The sequence below is a fragment of the Apium graveolens genome, chromosome 10 (assembly GCF_009905375.1).
Source record: "Apium graveolens cultivar Ventura chromosome 10, ASM990537v1, whole genome shotgun sequence".
Classification (NCBI taxonomy): Eukaryota; Viridiplantae; Streptophyta; class Magnoliopsida; order Apiales; family Apiaceae; genus Apium; species Apium graveolens.
The window spans coordinates 101,580,528-101,599,369 of record NC_133656.1 but is presented as its reverse complement, the minus strand read 5'-3'; the positions used below and the strand labels follow the sequence as shown (position 1 = coordinate 101,599,369).

The following is an 18,842-nucleotide window of genomic DNA, read 5'->3' as shown; positions in this document are numbered from 1 at the left end:
CTTATTATACTTCGAACAGTAGTAGTTCAAGTAGATTTCTAAAAAATGGTATAAGTATAGTGAAGTAATTGGTAACTTCATCTTCTTTTAAAACTTATATCCAGTAAGTAATTACCTTACTCACGATAAAGATTCTAGTAAGTATCCATTTAGATACTTATATTATTGTTATCACTACGTATTATCTTGCGAGCTGTAAGGCTCACTCTTGCTTTATTTCTTCATCACACAACAACAGTTAGGAGAGATGGCCAGACTCCAGCAGACCCAGCGCAAGCGCGTGGGAAGCGTCCCGCGTCTTCCCGTTGATGTTGTAGCTGCTATAGCTGCAGAGGTAGATCCATTGTAGTTCAGACCATCTACTTTTGAGAATCAAATTATGTATAATTATAACTTGTGGCAGATAATGGCAATTAACTGTAAATTTATCAAGTAATCATTTTGGGTTGTAATAACTTTTAAATGGTGGATTCAAAGACTTGTACTTATTTCAATTTCATCTCTGAGACTATAACGAGTTGTGGTGTGTGTTAGTATGGGGTCACAGCATGAGATTATTTATTATTAATTAAGTGGAGTGATATTGTGGAAAGAAAGACCGTGACAACCCGGATCCCCGACCCCGGATCTGGGGGTGTTACAATGAGGGCGCATTCTATATCTCCGACGGAAGTCGCCTTCACTGAATATTGGACTATCAACAAATTAATCTTTCATGAGATTTTTTCCTCTCGATAACCTTTGTCTATTATGATTGGATGATTTGTCAAGTCGTGAGCTGCGTTCTTGTGGTTTATTTGAGGTGTTGATGAAGTCCATCACCATTGCCGATTCGGTGACAATGGCTCATTGATGAAGCTGGGGTCTGATTAAGTGGGTTGTAAGAATTAGGCCCTTCAAATTTGTAAACTTTTGCTATCAATATATTTGGTTATCTAAAAAAAAGGGTGTTACGCGGAATTCAATTTTATGTGTCTATAAAAAACTTACAATTGAATATTTTAGGATTATTGGCATGTAAAGTTCCCATGCAAGATGCATATCTGATATATGTTGTTTGTCTATAATATCAGATTATCACACTTTTCTTTTATTTTACTGTCAATTGACAGATGACAAGTAGGTTAGTTGTGTTGGAAAAGTTTGAGCTGAGAACAAGAAGACGACAATGTTGTATATTGTAATGAACCTAGTCATGCCCTCCATATATGTTTAGTTCAGAAAATTAAATTCTTAAATACAAATTGCCCATCACTAGAATAGAAGCAACTAACTTCAGTGAGGGACTTCGATAAGATGCATTAGTAAATATATCTCTGATCAAATTTCTTAAATTTGTAAGATAGTCTTGTCATGTAGTTCTCTTAAAGATATCTGTGATCAATTGTCTACGACTTCATGAGTTCAGCAAGCTTGTAGTCCGAATTTTTTTTCGTAATAAGGAAATAGAAGGAAATCAACATGGTTTGGACCTCCTACGTGAAATAAATCACATTTTAGTACAATCATTATTGTGAGTGCTTTAAAAATAAGTAGTGTATATAATGCTTAACTAGCTATAGCTAGATTATTTTTTCACATCAAAAATTGGATTTTGGTGCAATAACGATGTTAACACAAAACTAGCTCTACAGCCTATGCGAGCAACTCAGGGATGGCTCTGGTTATAGGCGAGCAAAACTTGCGTCTAGGGCCCCCGATACATAAGAGGCACAAAAATTTCTAACTTCTTTGAGTAAATATATATGAATTTCCATGATATATATATATATATATTCCCATAGAGATGTTTTACTGACTGAAAATCTAAAGGCTACTGATCAAAAAGTAACAATTTGATTAACATGGATGGATTTCATAAAGAATATTGAAAATGGAGGTTTATATATGCAGTAACAACTCATCAGACTTTCGGATCTGATAAGTGACCGTAGGTAACGCCTTAGATGGTACAGTACAATAATGCAATCTTGTAAATTAGCTGCATGAATGAATGCGGGATTAAGAATACATGAAAGTGGAAATACTTGACAGTTGGTTAGTTCTCTGAGTCGCAAGAAGAATTCAGTAAGTCTACATATCGAACATGATAATATTGAAATAAATGCAACAATTATACATGGGCTGGCTTCAAATAGAACATTTGGCCAACTTAAAAAACATAATGGACAAGGGCGATCCGATCCAAATTAATCCGATCCATTGACAGCCCTAGTTGATAGTGAGTTCAGGAAAAAAATTTGCATAGTTCCCTCCATACAAACTACACAACAAATTTGATATGAAGCAAATTATCTGAACATATTAGACGAGTGCAGAAAAGAGATGTGTACTTTGTTTATATCAAGAATCTTTCGTTACTATCGAGTTCTGGTTGTTTCAGATGTTGACAATAACTTGACCAGAGATACATGTTTATTAGCTAAAAACGTCTACAGCTTATATACACCAGACAACAAAACTGAAGATGCAAATAGACATCACTAAAAACAGATATACCAATCTGAACACTTACTGAACTTTTCTATTGTTAATAGTGAATAATAGTACAGACAAGTATACATAGTATAATCTATTACAGTTTTTACATTCACGTACACGTATTATGCTCCTGGTTTTGGAGCCATTAACAACATTTCCATGTCAAGTATTACACCTAATAAGTAGTAGAAATAAGCCACTAAAATAAGAAAGTAAGAAATGCATAATAATTAGGTCACAGAGCCAGGCTTAAGTCCAGGGACATCCCAGAATTCAAAGAGGATGAAAAATAGTCATCTTCGAGTGGTGCAGGCAAGTTTAAGTCCAAGGCAGAAGCTACCTTAGCATTAGGTTGTTGATATGGCCCTGACCCTCCTTGCGTTAAAGATGATGGTTCATCCCCTTTCTCCCAGTGACACCTCATGTGGCCACCCAACGCCTGTCCACTCGGAAAAACCCTTAAACAAATGTTGCACCTGTGTCCTAATGCAATCAACATCTTATCCTGATCCCCGCAGTGATTCCCTGCATAATCAACATTCCTATGATCATGACCACCAATGTTGTTGTAGTCCTCCTCATGAGTATTACAGTCAATAGTACTCTTCTTAATAGCGAAACAACCCTTCACGTTCTTGTGACTAGCCCTGTGACCCCCTAAAGCCTGGTGGGACCCAAACACTTTCTTGCAACTGGAACACTCAAACTTAAAACTATTGATCCCAGAAGGACCAGCCCCGTGATCCATAGAAGTGACGCCAACATCCCCACAGCCAAAGTCTGCACTCTGATTTTTAATTTCGGAATCCAATAAACCAACTGCACAATTACTGGTCATACTTGTGGGATTAGGTTGATCATAAACAACGGTAACACAAGGTGGAGGAGACTTAGACAACATTAACAAATAGGAAGCCACTTGTTGATCCTCTTCAGTCATTGATGAAACATGATCATCAGCAATGCGGTGACGATCAATAGTAGACGAACGACGGAGATTAGGAGGAGGGTTAATGCCACGCCACTGCCTTTCCGGATGACAACGCATATGACCAAATAATGCTTTCTCTGACCAAAACCTCCTACCACACTCAGTACAAGGCCTAGTAATTTTCGGAGCAGACGGGTCCGGTTTCTTACTATACCTAGGCTTGTTAGCAGCAACAACAAGATTAGTACTAGAAGTAGTAGCATCGTCAATTGTGATCATTTTGGTTCTTTTCTTTCTCGGGTTCATCATCATCTTCTTGGGTACATTCTGTTCATCATCATTATCATCGTAACAAGAGCTAGTTCGGAAGAATTGGCGGTTGATCATTTCTTGATCAACAGAATTAGGAGGAGTACTGTTATCAGGAGGATCAGAAGTTGATGAAGAAGTTGCAGGGTTGTTGTTCATCATTTTAAGAAATACAGATTTATGTAAGTAAATATTAATCTGGGGCTGTGATGAAATGAAACAAGAATAAGAGAGGAAAAGATTCAAAAAACTAGAGATAGTTTTGTCAAGTAGAGTGAGCGGTTACATTAGAGGTAGTTATTTTCAGTTATGCATTTCTATCACCTTCTCCAATCCTTTTCCCCATAACTTCCACTTCGTAGTTATGCAAATAAATGTTAATTAATTTTTTTGGATTAAAATTCATTTGTTAGTATAATTATATTTTTTAACATTCTTTAATTTCATTCTGAAATTATGGTTCATCTATCAAATTAGTAATAATAATTGGCTTTATATGAGATTAACTATAATACTACAACAAACTACATGTCTAATGATTTCAATATAAAATCTTTATCAATTTTTTTTTTAAAAAAAATTGAAGTCTAACATAGCCCCAAAGTGTACTCAACCCTACGTTATAAAGTTTCTTTAGTCACATCTAGTGAAGCAGCTAGTGGATAAATGATGCACCGGGGCGGGAAATCATTCAGCTAGCTCAACTCAAGATATAATACACTCGAGATATAATACACCATATTAACCCAAGCAAATCGCCAATCACTCATTAACACCTTGCTTTTCCCAGATACTTTTATGTAAAAAAGGAACTTATCTTGACCTCCTAATACACTCACATCTAACTAAAACAAGTAAAACATAATTTGACCCCTCAACTTTTAAAGAAAAGAATCATTTAAATTTATTGTCTGATACATCGTATCAGCAAGTAGCAAAAGTGAACTCTTCACAAACAAAAGATGAAGCAGGGGAGATAAGTTCTACATACATTTGCTCAGCTGTTGAATAGTCGTGTAGGATGTTTTACCTTGGTTCTGTCAAAGGACAATACAGGTACCTCGCTTAACTGCCTTCTGATAGAAGAAACATAAAGAAAATGTATACCCATTATATAAGAGGGTAGAATCTGAGTTATTTCATTACATCATTTACAAGGCAACAATATGTAAATAACAATTTATAGCAACAGATTTGAAGACAAGATCATTGATATCTAGGCAGGAATAGTACAGTAGATCACATTTTTTACAAGGAAGAGGAAAATTTGCACATTTAAAGCCGAAGCAACTTGAGGAATATATATTTTACTGTCCCTTTACTTTTGACTGTTCTTTCTGAGTTGAGGTTGCTTTATAATTTTTTGGATCTTTGCCAAGAACATCCAAAAGCATAACTCTTTGCCATTCTCTACCTGAAATGGAAACAGGAAGTTACACGATTATCGTCAGTTTCGGTCAAAATAAGTCCCAGATAAAAATCTGTTTCAAAGTAACATGCATAAGAAATGTGTTGATAGAAGATAAATTAGGGAATAGAACTACAAGTCAACAACCATTATGTCAACTTCCCAGCTTGCAGTTGAGCTACTTTTAGTAATTTGACATGGTACCCTGATGTTTTTCTTTGTTTATAACAACTCTATTAGTAGCAAGATCCTGGCAGTCAAAATAGGAAGGTCTAGACTTTTCTGAATAAGATAGGTGATGCAGCAACAGCAGCAAACGTGACATAAATTCAAATTACACATTACAGACCAATGGTGCTACTTGCCCACCGAAAAATTCAAACCAAACTACAATGTGAATCTTTCAATTTCTTGCTAAATGGAGAGTCCGTGAAGGAACAGAAATAACAGTAAGATAATCCTTGGAATCTTGGAATACAATAAAAATACAGATTAACGGCAACAGTACAGCAAACTTACATTTGCAAAGTAACTTTCACTTTCTAACCAAAATAAATTGAAGGACAATTAGCCTGACAAAAAACTATAGATAATTATGCATTCCTCTCTCCCAGCAACATATTATGAGAGAACCCATATTTTTAATGAGCTAGTTATGTAGAACAAGTTCAACAAATAAGAAATTGAGAAGGAAAACATTAAAATGACACCCAAGGGTGATTCAACCACCTAGGGAATTCTGGAATTAAAATGGTAATAAATATACAAAACAAATTACTGCCATGATGCCATCTTATTCCAGTTCAAATATAGGTAGTGTGCTTCTTATACAGACAACACCTAAAACTGATCAACAAGAATATTGCCACATAATTAGACTAATTAGTTATAAAATGGAATTCTTGACTAAGAATCTAAGAAGCATGAGTGTGAGTGTGGGGGTGCGTATCGGGGGATTAAGGGGAATTAATAAATTCAAAAAATATGGGGATTTAGGTGCGAAGGTTACGGCATTTATTTAATATTATAAAATAAGCTTATAATACATCAGTGGCGCCTGGCGGAGCCATAGATTAAAAATGCGGGGGCTAAAATAGAAGAAACATTTATAGATAATATATTTCTTTAATCTAGTCGCGGTTATCGAGAATTTTTATCAAGTAGTTTTATGTATGTATACTCTATAATGTAATTATATGTCATTTTTTCTATTTGACTGGGGGGTTTTGACCCCACTGGCCCCTATATAGCTCCGCCACTGTAATACTTAAGATATACACACACACACACACACACACACACACACACCAAAACAAACTGTGTACTGCCTCTATGACATAGAATAATGCATCAACTTTGACAGTTGACACTTGCTAATGTAATGAACCAAAATGAAGGAAGGCCTCTGCTGTTTTATACTCGAACCAGAAAGAAAAGTAAGGACAAAAGGGTAACTTCAGCTGAAAATGGAATAACGGGTCAACAGTTAGGTCAAGGGGCAAAAGGGAGAATACAGTAAAGGAGCAGGGGCAAAAGGGGCGTTATGCAGTTGGACAAAAAGGGGGAAGTACGTAGGGTTTCATCTTATCGATTGGAATTGTGTTGTTTACTAGTTGGAGAGAATTGGGCCTCTCGAAAGTCCAACAGTCTATCTCTCAATTGTAAACCTCGTTAAGTATCATTGTTAGTTGAGATTGTTTTTCAGTATTATCTTGTTAAATTAAGTAAAACATATCAAAGTGGTATCAGAGCACTTCGTATCCGATGGGGCCACCAACGACGGCGCAGCGGTTGGATATGGTGGAGGAGAAGCTATTGTTAGTTGAGGAATCGTTGAAGGAGATGGTCACTAAGACTGTAGAGAAAGCTATGGAAGCTATGAGGCACTCGTTGACAGAGGTATTGATGGAGGGACAAGGAGCAGCCAATCAAAAGATGGGGGCGGAGTTTGAAGCGATGTCTGGCCGCCTCGAGGGTAGAATCAACCGCAGCCGAGAGTACCACGAGTCACTCATCAATACTATGCGTAACGAGCAGATCAAATTCCAATCTGAGGTACGCTCTACACTCACGAACCTACAGTCCTTTCAAGCCCCTATCCCAGACAAAATCGATGCAAGTGGGAATAAACATGGGTCATCAGTGGAAGCATTGGGGTTAACTCCGTTGGGGAAGTTGGAGATGAATGGAGGGTTTGGGGTTCGTGGCACACAAGGAGGGAGTGTAGCCGGTGGTGGATCTGGTGGAGGCCCGGGGGGAAATTACGGTGGATACGGTGGGATGGGCAGTATGGGTGGAGGCAATGGGAACTGGAGATATAGAAAATTGGATATGCCCATTTTCGATGGCGTGGATCCCGATGGCTGGATATTGAGAGTGGAGCGGTATTTTTCTTTTTACCGGTTGTCGGAGGAAGAGATGTTAGAGGCGGTGATAGTAGCTTTGGATGGGGATGCTTTACGGTGGTATCAATGGGAAAATAAACGTCACCCAATACGACGATGGGCAGACTTGAAGGTGTTTATACTACGACAGTTTAGGCCGAGTAACGGAGGATCGTTATATGAACAATGGCTAGCTACAGCTCAAACAACCACAGTTAACGAGTATAAACGCAAGTTTATTGAGACTGCAGCTCCACTCGAGCAAGTGTCGGAAGAGATGCTGTTAGGGCATTTTGTTAATGGACTCAAAGAGGAGGTGAAGGCAGAAGTGAGATTGCTACATCCCATGTGCCTAGAACAAGCCATGGAGCAAGCAGTAAGGGTAGAGGAGAAATTAAAGGTGATTGGACATCGAAGGATGGGGCTAAGTCACATCAAGACAGGGGCATTGTCGTTGTACAACAGTGGGTCGTCTACAGTAACCCCATATTCAGGAATACAACCCTCTAGTCCCACACTGACCAGGGCTTGGAGTGCAAGATCGTCTACGAATCAGGCATCAGTCCAATCTCCTAAGACGGTGACCACTACTGGAGAGGTTAAAAGGTTGACGGAAAGGGAGCTCCAGGAAAAAAGAGCCAAGGGGCTGTGTTACAGATGTGATGCGAAATGGATGGTAGGACATAGATGTGCTAAACGAGAGCTGAGTGTGATGCTGATTGAGGAGGAAGAAGGAGAGGTAGAAGGTGAAGGTCTGGACAGCCCACAATCACCGCCCGGAGAGTTGTTAACAGAGGTCTCGTTAAATTCAGTAATAGGGCTTTCCAACCCGAAGACAATGAAGTTAAAAGGGCTGCTCGGAGATCACGAAGTTGTGGTAATGATCGACCCGGGAGCCACACACAACTTCATATCATTAGCCACGGTGGAGAGGGCAGGAGTTAAGGTCACGAATTCAGGTAACTTCGGTGTGTCATTGGGGAATGGTGAACCTATCAAAGGGGACGGAGTATGTAAAGACGTATTGTTACAACTAGATGGAGGAGTAGAGGTAAGGGAGGATTTTTTGCCACTAAAACTGGGCAGCACGGATGTCATCTTAGGCATCCAATGGTTGGAAAAACTGGGGATGGTACTCACTAACTGGAAAACACAGGTTATGAAGTTCGAGATGGAGGGTGAGCCTGTTACACTGGTGGGAGATCCAACACTGGTCCGATCTCAAATTTCATTGAAGGCACTGTTGAGAGGTATAAGAAAACATGGTGGTGGCTACTGGGTGGAATGCAGCCGCATGGAGGCCACGGTACAGGACAGTGGTAACTGCACTGGAAAAGATCCAGAATTTTTAACAGAGGTGTTGGCCAAACATAACAGGGTATTTGAGGACCCAGTAGGACTCCCTCCCAGCCGGAACCGAGAGCATGCCATTGTGTTGAAAGATGGAAGTAATCCCATCAGTGTTCGTCCGTATCGATATCCCCAATCACAAAAAGATGAAATTGAAAAGCTAATCCGAGAGATGCTTGAGGCGGGAATTATCAAACCTTCAACTAGTCCATTCTCTAGCCCTGTGCTTCTAGTAAAAAAAAAGGATGGTTCATGGAGATTTTGCATCGATTACCGGGCTCTAAATAAAGAAACTGTGCCGGACAAATTCCCCATTCCCGTAATCGACGAATTATTGGATGAATTACACGGGGCGGTGGTATTCTCGAAGCTGGATTTACGAGCCGGGTATCACCAGATTTTAGTTAAGCCCGAAGATACGCACAAGACGGCCTTTCGCACCCATGACGGCCATTATGAATTCTTAGTCCTACCTTTTGGATTAATGAATGGTCCAGCAACGTTCCAATCATTGATGAACGATATTTTCCGCCCTTACCTACGCAGATTCGTCTTGGTTTTTTTCGACGATATCCTTGTGTATAGCAGCAGTTTGGAGGAACACCAACAACACTTAAATACAGTTCTGGAGGTATTAGGCTGTCAATCTTTGTTTGTGAATCGGAAGAAATGTGAGTTCGGAAAGACTACTATTGGATATTTGGGACATGTAATATCTGCACAAGGGGTGGAGATGGATCGAGAAAAGGTCCAAGCAATGTTGGAATGGCCACCACCACAGAATTTACGCGAGTTGAGGGGCTTTCTTGGGTTGACGGGCTACTACCGTAAGTTTGTGGCAAACTATGCCCAGATTGCGCAGCCACTGACCGAACAGTTAAAGAAGGATAACTTCGGGTGGACTGCAACTGCTTTGGAAGCGTTTGACAGGTTAAAAGCAGCTATGATCAGCCCACCCGTGCTAAGAATGCCAGATTTTCAGCAAACGTTTGTGCTTGAAACAGACGCATCCGGTTATGGCGTTGGCGCGGTACTAATGCAGATGGGCAGACCCATAGCATATTTCAGCAAACTGTTGGGAGTAAAGGCAAGACAGAAGTCTGTGTATGAAAAGGAACTGATCGCGATTTGTCTCGCCGTGCAAAAGTGGAAACCATATTTGTTGGGTAGACACTTCATAGTGCGATCCGACCAACAAAGCTTGCGATTCTTGATGCAACAAAGAGAAGTAAACCCAGATTATCAAAAGTGGGTCACCAAATTGCTGGGTTATGATTTCGAAATCCAATTTAAGGCAGGGGCTTCGAATAAAGTCGCTGATGCGCTGTCTCGAAAGCAAGTGGGAGAGGTGATTCTGAATACACTAGTGACTACACCAGTGGTGTCATGGGAGCTGTTAGAGAAAGAAATGGAGGGTGATAAGGAATTACGGCGTATCAGATCAGAAGTAGAAACAGGGGTCAGGCAGCATAAACGTTTCTCTGTGGTGGACAAACGCCTACTGTATAAAGGGAGGTGCGTCCTGCCCCGAAAATCCCAACTGATCCCTAAACTGTTGTATGAGTACCATGATGCAGCTATGGGGGGCCATTCTGGGGAAGTCAAGACGTACTTAAGAATGGCTACAAACTGGTTCTGGATGGGGATGAGGCAAGACATCAAGTCGTATGTGCAGAAATGTCAAGTGTGCCAACAACAAAAGGTTTCCCAACAACTTCCAGCAGGGCTATTGCAGCCTCTTCCAATTCCGATGATGGTGTGGGAGGATGTGTCCCTCGATTTCGTAGAAGGATTACCACTGTCTCACGGGTATAATACCATCTTGGTGGTAGTGGATCGGTTTTCAAAGTACGCTCATTTCATTGGGTTAAGGCATCCGTTTGATGCATTTACGGTGGCAGCAGTATTTATGAAGGAAGTAGTCCGTTTGCATGGTTTTCCCGCGTCAATTGTATCGGATCGGGACCGAATTTTTTTAAGCACATTTTGGAATGAGTTATTTAAACTTCACGGGACAATTTTGAAGAAGAGCACTGCCTACCACCCGCAAACGGACGGGCAGACGGAGATTGTGAATAAGAGTCTTGAGACATATTTGCGCTGTTTCATTGGTGATAAACCCAAGTCATGGGCTAAGTGGCTGCCCTGGGCCGAATTTTCCTATAATTCGTCACCACATTGTTCTACAAAGGTTAGTCCTTTTAAGGTAATTTATGGGCGTGACCCTCCCCATATTGTGAGGTTGGTGAAGGGGTGTACCCCTGTGGATAGTTTGGATGATTTTCTGCAAGAACGTGATGCTGTGCTAGATGAATTGCATTTTCAATTATTGAAGTCCCAGCACATTATGAAAGTAGCCGCTGACAATCGTAGAAGAGATGTCGAGTTTCTGGCAGATGACTTGGTGTATTTGAAATTACAACCTTACCGGCAACATTCACTGGCTAGAAGACCATTCGAGAAGCTGGCAGCCCGTTTTTACGGACCCTTTCGCATATTGCAGCGTGTAGGACGAGTGGCCTACAAGTTGGACCTTCCCAGCCATAGTAAACTGCATCCAGTGTTTCACGTGTCACAATTGAAAAGAGCAGTGGGGACGACTCCAGTGTCACCTACTCTCCCAGCTCAGCTAACAGCAGATTTTGAACTGATCGTGGAGCCCGAACAAGTCCTGGAAGTCCGTCAAGTGCAAACAGGGGATGGGCCAAAACTGGAGGCTTTAATTAAGTGGAAGGACCTGCCGAATCATGAGTCTACTTGGGAAGATGTCATCACGGCAGCCCTGCAATTTCCTAGGTTCCACCTTGAGGACAAGGTGGATGTTTGGGTGAGGGGTAATGTAATGAACCAAAATGAAGGAAGGCCTCTGCTGTTTTATACTCGAACCAGAAAGAAAAGTAAGGACAAAAGGGTAACTTCAGCTGAAAATGGAATAACGGGTCAACAGTTAGGTCAAGGGGCAAAAGGGAGAATACAGTAAAGGAGCAGGGGCAAAAGGGGCGTTATGCAGTTGGACAAAAAGGGGGAAGTACGTAGGGTTTCATCTTATCGATTGGAATTGTGTTGTTTACTAGTTGGAGAGAATTGGGCCTCTCGAAAGTCCAACAGTCTATCTCTCAATTGTAAACCTCGTTAAGTATCATTGTTAGTTGAGATTGTTTTTCAGTATTATCTTGTTAAATTAAGTAAAACATATCACTACCCATTCCGCAGGCAGCACTAATAAATCTTCATATACTAACTAAATATTAGGTTATTAATAATGTTGTATATAAAATTAACAATTAGTTAAGAAAAAAATCAAATAGTCAAAGTCAGATGGTCTATGAACAAATACAAACAGTCATATTTATAGATAGAATACTTAAAATCGATTACAAACACATACAATCGGCCCATACAAACACACACATACATACATATACACACAGATCGATTCCAAGGAGATGATTGCTGCAATCGATGAACACCAGGTGGCGCACCCTCAAGCACCCTGTCACACCCCTATGCACCTGCACCCGGTGCGCAGTGCACCACCTTAGTGCCGCACCCATGCTTCTTACTGAGAATAGATGATAAATTTCAACCAATAGAAAAATGAAAATCTCAACTCTGAGTAATTGACTAACGTCTAAGTTTACAGTTAAGCGGGGGCCCACAACCCCTATTTAGCTTAACCCTAACAAATACAATATAGTGGATATCTGCCTTCATTTACAATAATCTAAATGGACCTCCTACAAAAATCTACACAGATAAACTCGATAAATTAACCAAGCAATAATTTCACCCTTTCCTTAATAGAGACATGAACACGAGTTTCGAAGAAGGCATGGCCCACTTTGAGACATTGCACTAGGTAAAAGTTTGGCATTGTTAGAGAAAAAATTTAAATAATCTGGATCAGCAAACTTTCATAATTGTCTTTTCACCCAAAGATGACCCAAGAAAATATATGAAATTATAGCCATGAACAACATCCAGAACCTTATTATGTTTTTTTTTAAAAAGAGGAACCTCTTGACGCGCAAACGCTTCGATTTTCATTGTCGCACAATAATGTTTTGGGACTTTCCACACACTACAAAAACAATTTGAACCTAGTGCTCCATTTAATTGACACTTAACAGTAACATTATTCCCATGTTACTTAATACTCATCTCTTTATTCTCGAACATGCTCTAGTTAGCGCACATACTTTTCTTTACATTGTTAGCACACTCAATTTCCACGACTTATTCATATATCACGAAAACATTTAACCTTTCACCCCATAAAATACACAAACTCCTGACTGACCAAATTATTCTCATGTTGCTAAGTATTTATTCTCTAAGATGCTTGAGTTGTGACTTGTGATTCAATTTTCTGACAAGACCTATCTCTTCATGCTCCACATGTGATTTCCGTACTTTCTATTTCTTCATTTTCCAATGTTAATCATCGTGCTGAATGGTAGCTAAGAGCCCAAGACACAACGTTTCTTAGCTTTGCAAAAATGGTTACACATTTACATGCATGTGTGTTCCATCTTTTTGCAGAAACATGAAAGTCTTAGCTAACTTCTTTATGGTCTTACATTTCAAGCAATATAAAATCTTAGCTAACTTCTTTATGGTCTTACATTTCAACCAATATAAGAAAAACATCCGTGCGCAATACATAACAATGTTGACTTATTGTGCAGTGTGCCAAGGTGATTGGAACTATACAACTGAAGTATTAAAGCACATGACATCAAAAGTGTGGAAATTCGGCTTGTGCTTTAAGTTTGTATTTTTCATACAGGCAGGTGAAACCTTCATCAAATCAAACTTGCGGTCAGCATTTATGGCTATGTTGATTAGGTTTGGTTCTTCTCAGAATGTGAGTAAAATTTGGGGGTGAAATCTGGAGTCATTTACATAGAAGAGTTGACGAACAAAAAAGTTATTAAACATGGTTCATTCAAAATAAGAAAGGAAGTCTGAGGATTAAACTAAAACATGTGGAGAAGGATGAGGACCAAACTGCAAAAAAGTATCAAAGCTGTTGTTTAAAATACAAAATCAGAGAACTTTAACATCATGTCTCAGAAAAGAAGAAAAACATAATTAATTTACAAAAAGAACAAGAACCTTGGGGTGAATGTTAAAATAATGAACAAAGTGGGGGAGAGAGAATAATTCAAACGAAAAACATATATACATAAGGAAATACCCGCCAGGCAGTGGCTCTAACAGTTGTCCATGTGACCGTGACAGCAACACTACAGCGAACAAGCATGTTTTCTCATTTATCTTTCAGTACAACAGTTTGCTTCTTCTCAGCTCTCATCACTTTCTTTTTTTTCCCTCTTCCTAATCTGAAATTTTTCTTCATTTTTGGCCTCGGGTATTGTGTTTCGAAGGTGGGTACGGAACGGGTGGGTACGGAACGGGTGGTTCCTAGTGGCGGCTGATTGTGAATAGTTGGTGGTTCAGGATTTTGAAGTGGCGACAAGGATTTGTAAATTAGGGTCAATAGTGGGCCCATTAAAACTTTCAAAGGGTAAGACGGGAGTTTGCAAGAGTAAGGAGGCAGCAGATGGAATTTTGCTTTTGATGTTGGTAAAGAATAAAAAATTCACTGATCTTGACCTCGTACGGTCGTACCAAATGATGCAGAAATTTTTTTAATAAAAAATCTAATATTTATTCATTAATGCAACAAAAAGGTCTAGAATATATATAGCGTTCATACCTTATGATCGATACACAAAAAAATCTAAAGTCGATTTATTAGTACTAAGAAATGTCTAAATTTGATACTTGTCACCTACAAAAATTAAATAATATAGATTATCTTATTAATATAGAAACAAAACATGTTTTGCATGGATAGGAAAATCTATTTGTCAAGTAAAAAACTATCTACCCCTCCCAGTAACTTATAAATAACTCCAATAGATTATTTTAAAAAAAAATCTATTCTTTTCTAAGCGTACCACTCCTATTATTTAGAACTTGTCCCATTTATGTTGGTGAATTAAACCCTATCACTCTCTTTCTCTGTTTACGTTTTCGCTTTGAGTTACTTTCTTATCTTTGTAATAGACTTTAATATGAAATGCACATAGCCTTATAAAACATAATAAAAATAATGCATGCGTTTTATATTCATCAACTTTAACTTTCACATGAAAGTAAAAATATGTTTTATATTTTTATAGTAAATATAAATTTCTGATTATATTATATATTTTTCACATTCCAATCGAATTACATTTGTTACTCGGAGTAAATTGTGGAGTTGTGGTCGGACTTAACCCTGCTTAGCATTTTTAGTGGCTGGACTTCAAAATTTGCAATATGGTGGCCATACATTGCTCCTATTCTTCAAAAAAGTAGCTAGGGGCCACTTTTCTGAGAAAAAAAAAACCACTATTTTTTTTTTGCAATTAGCAACTTTTTTAAATGGCATGAAAAATATTTGACCAACAAGCACTTGGCACTTTACTCATCATAATATTACATTATAAGAAGCTTAACATATTTTTAATGTAATCTAATTTGTACAATATGTGATCATAACGCAATGATCGTAACATGTTCACTGATGAACAAAAAAAATCCTTCTCGTATGGCAGATGAGCCCAACTTCTAGTGGCAAAATACACATGCTTTGAAAAACTAAGAAATCATAGGCTAGTGGATATCCATCTTCTTGGTTAGAAGAAGTTAAGGGTTTCAGCCTAAGTGGAGGCATCAGTGTTCGTGTGATTATTAAGTTAAACCGGTAAGGACCTCCACCAAAACCCTACTTCCCTTACCAAAAAATTAAGTCCATAGGCTTAATGGTGAAAATGCTATGTTTACGTCACTTGACTTCATTATAATGGTCTAGGAGATGAAAATGACGCATTCAAGATAGAAATTATTGCTCCTACAACGACCCCAAAAGGACAAAGTTTTAAAGTTTGGTTCGTTTGGTAGAAATTAAGATTAAACAATAAACAGGAGAGAATAATGCAAATCAAAAGCACATAACTATAATCATAATATCGATTATGATCATAGTTTTAAATTCTCTGACTAATGCGTTCAAATTTTAATTGCAAAAAGAAAAGTCTAAATCGATAAAACATATTACCCTCCGTCAAAGAAAGCTGAATTGATCTTTTTTCCAGTTCAAGAGCATGCCTACTGAGTTCAGCTGACGACAATGACCTGAGCACTGAAAAAAAAATGACAAGAGAATCTTTTCTTATTAGATTGAACCGTAATTATTCAATAAATTATAGCTTCTTCACAGTAATGGAAACACATACTCTGGACATAGCCTTCTTGACTTGAATTATCCAAATGTTTTAACAAGTTCTGCAACCGGTAATATCTCTCCTCCCAGTGTTGAATTTTTGTTCTTTTTTGAAAATCCAGGGAAGGCTGGGAAGACCTAACTTGCAAATTTTTTGAGACTGTTGATGGAAAAGTATTACCAGGCATTGACAAAGGAAGGGGACCTGCTGGCGCTTTGGACACACACTCTGAAGATGACTTATCGAAATTTAAAGCTTCTGGAACCAAAATATCAGATTCCTTTTTTTGCAAGTGTTCCTTCACATGCTCATTCTGGTGACTGTTTTGCTTTGATTGAGAATGATCAGCACTGATACTTGTGCTGTCATCACTGCTGCATTTACCTGGTTCTGTTTCGGCTTTCCTACGAACATACACAAGATGACCATTAGCAGCATTACCCCCGGGAGACTGGTGACGAGAACTCAATAAGGACTCAAGTGGAGCTCTTTTGGTGCCAGAAAGCTTAACAGCTTCAACAGAAGATTCAGTCTCCATCAGCAGTGCGGAGCTTCCAACGGACTTGGGCACCACCCTTCCATTATCATTCTGCAAATCTCTTAAAGCTGTCTTTTTCGTACTTAGGGGAACGGATAACTGCTTATCATGCTTAGGGGAGACGGTTTTGAATTTATCGAGTCCTTTATCCTTGACCGTAGAGTCCAATGATTGATACCTTTGTAGTACTTGCAAACTAAAAGCTTCAGTATTTTGTGCACCCTCCGTTGGCAGCGGAAATGTTTCTACAGATTTAGGGATAAGCCTTTTATTATGATTCTGCAAATCTACAGAAGCTGCATTTTTTGTAGTTACTGGAGCTGACAATTGCTTGTCAGTTTCGGAGCTAGGCAACTGATTCTGGTTAAGCTTAGGGTCCATTGGCATTAATGCCTGAAATTTCCGTAGATGAAAACTTAAAGACTTAATATACGCACTCTGTGCTGGCAGCTGATCCTCGTCGAGCTTAGAGTCCATCTAGAAGTAAGAGAATGTCGAACGAGAGTTAAGAGTGTAACACACGATGCCACATTAATTAGTACAGACCTAACAGGTTCAGATAATTAAATCGAAGCAGATCACGGTTTATTAATAGCGGTAGTAGCTTAGCATTCTAAAGTGTTCTAATAATTGGGAAATCGGAATTACTAATGAAACTTGAAATTAACTATAGTTGACATTCAACAACTTAACAGACTTCTTAAAAAAAGGTTCTATAAGAGCATAGGACGGGGGAGTTGTAACATTAAAAGACACATAATTGGAAACATTAATTTATCAAAGTAATTTCTTTATTGGGATATATTCATTTTGTAACATTACAAGACATGTATTGTTCCATTTATCGAGGTTAAAAATACAATATCTGAAACATTAATTTATCCAAGTTATTTATTTCTTTATCGGGATAATATTCATATATCGAGTATCTACTGTAATACTAGTACAAATTACCAACAAACAAGAGCGGTAGCAGAAATATGTGGGAGAATATAGTATAATGAAATCAAATCAAGCAAAATACCTAATTAATTGATTAACTGAATATCCAATCACAGGGAATGAGAATAAAAAGAAAAACGAAAGCAAAGGAGTAGATATGCATACGATACACACATAGAGTTGTAGAGAAGCTCCTCTCTTCGGCTACCGAATCAATGATTCCCTTGAGCTTGTTATCTTACAAATATTTTCACTTCATATTGTACCCCTTATGTCACGGTTCATAAAACACAATTTTATTGTTAAAATTGGTCAAAATGTCCAAAAATTACTTTTTCAATTAAAAATCAGTATTCTGAAAATTCCCGAGTTAAATCACCGAGTCTGAACCAGAGATGAATAAAAAGCCAATCAGGCCTGACTTTAAAAAGCTGAAAACGGATCGGGCCGGGCCGGGCCGGGTATCCTAAAAAATATTTATATTTAAACTTTTATTGAAAAACAAAAATTTTTAAAAAAAACATTATAAAACTATAATTTATAAAAACCTTGAAATACGTGTAAATACTAAACGTAGATAATCACGTGGGATGGAGTCGGTAGCTTTTTTCTAAAGTTTTCATATTTATTAGAAATGTTATATGGTTTATTATTAAAACTTGTATTTGATTATTCTCTTAAAAATTATCAAACAAACACGAAATCTATATTTAAATTTTATTATTTTATGTGTTTATTAGTCCATTGGTATTATTAGATACTTTTATTTAATATTAGTATATAATTGTATATGTAAGAAAAAATTAATAAATTTAATATCCAATTAGTTATGGGAGTGTTCATTTCGAATACACTCCGAGCTCATTTTTCAGGAATAAAACGGAGTCGATTTTCCGGTTTTTATGATCTCGTTAAAAACAATTACTTTATCTTTTTTTCTAACGCAAAATGTTTTTTTATTTTATAATATTTTTGTTTTTATTTTAATTTTTAAAATATTAAATGAAGAATGGACTCCAATAGACCATCAGATGAGTTGTGGACTCTCGTCAATATATTTTATGTTGTTAACAATTTTTTCCACAGTGAAGTAATTTAACCGTTGATATCATTATATATTGTAGTGCTAATTTTTCCCGAAATTACGTACAGTCAATCGCAAATTTCTGTCGTAGTCATATTTGTTAATGAACTATTTTCGAATGTATTATATCTTAATGAG

At 38.0% G+C, this 18,842-nt stretch overlaps 2 protein-coding genes across 4 annotated transcripts; both read right to left on the bottom strand.

Moving 5' to 3' along the window:
* Positions 1-2,559: 2,559 nt before the first annotated feature.
* Positions 2,560-3,912, bottom strand: LOC141693860 (zinc finger protein ZAT3-like). The gene has a single exon (XM_074499045.1). It carries the CDS (start codon positions 3,881-3,883, stop codon positions 2,717-2,719), a length of 1,167 nt encoding a protein of 388 aa, XP_074355146.1. The 5' UTR covers positions 3,884-3,912; the 3' UTR covers positions 2,560-2,716.
* An 870-nt stretch (positions 3,913-4,782) lies between these two features.
* On the bottom strand, positions 4,783-17,951 carry LOC141692522 (uncharacterized). Of its 3 annotated transcripts, none has more exons than XM_074497389.1 (4): positions 17,795-17,951; positions 16,153-17,155; positions 15,975-16,058; positions 4,783-5,135 (listed from the first exon to the last, which is right to left on the bottom strand). In XM_074497389.1, the coding sequence occupies exons 2-4, from the start codon at positions 17,153-17,155 to the stop codon at positions 5,029-5,031; spliced, it is 1,194 nt and encodes a 397-aa protein (XP_074353490.1). In that variant the 5' UTR covers positions 17,795-17,951; the 3' UTR covers positions 4,783-5,028. The 3 variants fall into 3 exon arrangements, with proteins under 3 accessions (XP_074353490.1, XP_074353491.1, XP_074353492.1); XM_074497390.1 differs by having other exon boundaries at positions 17,786-17,930; XM_074497391.1 differs by having other exon boundaries at positions 17,703-17,865.
* Positions 17,952-18,842: the final 891 nt, after the last annotated feature.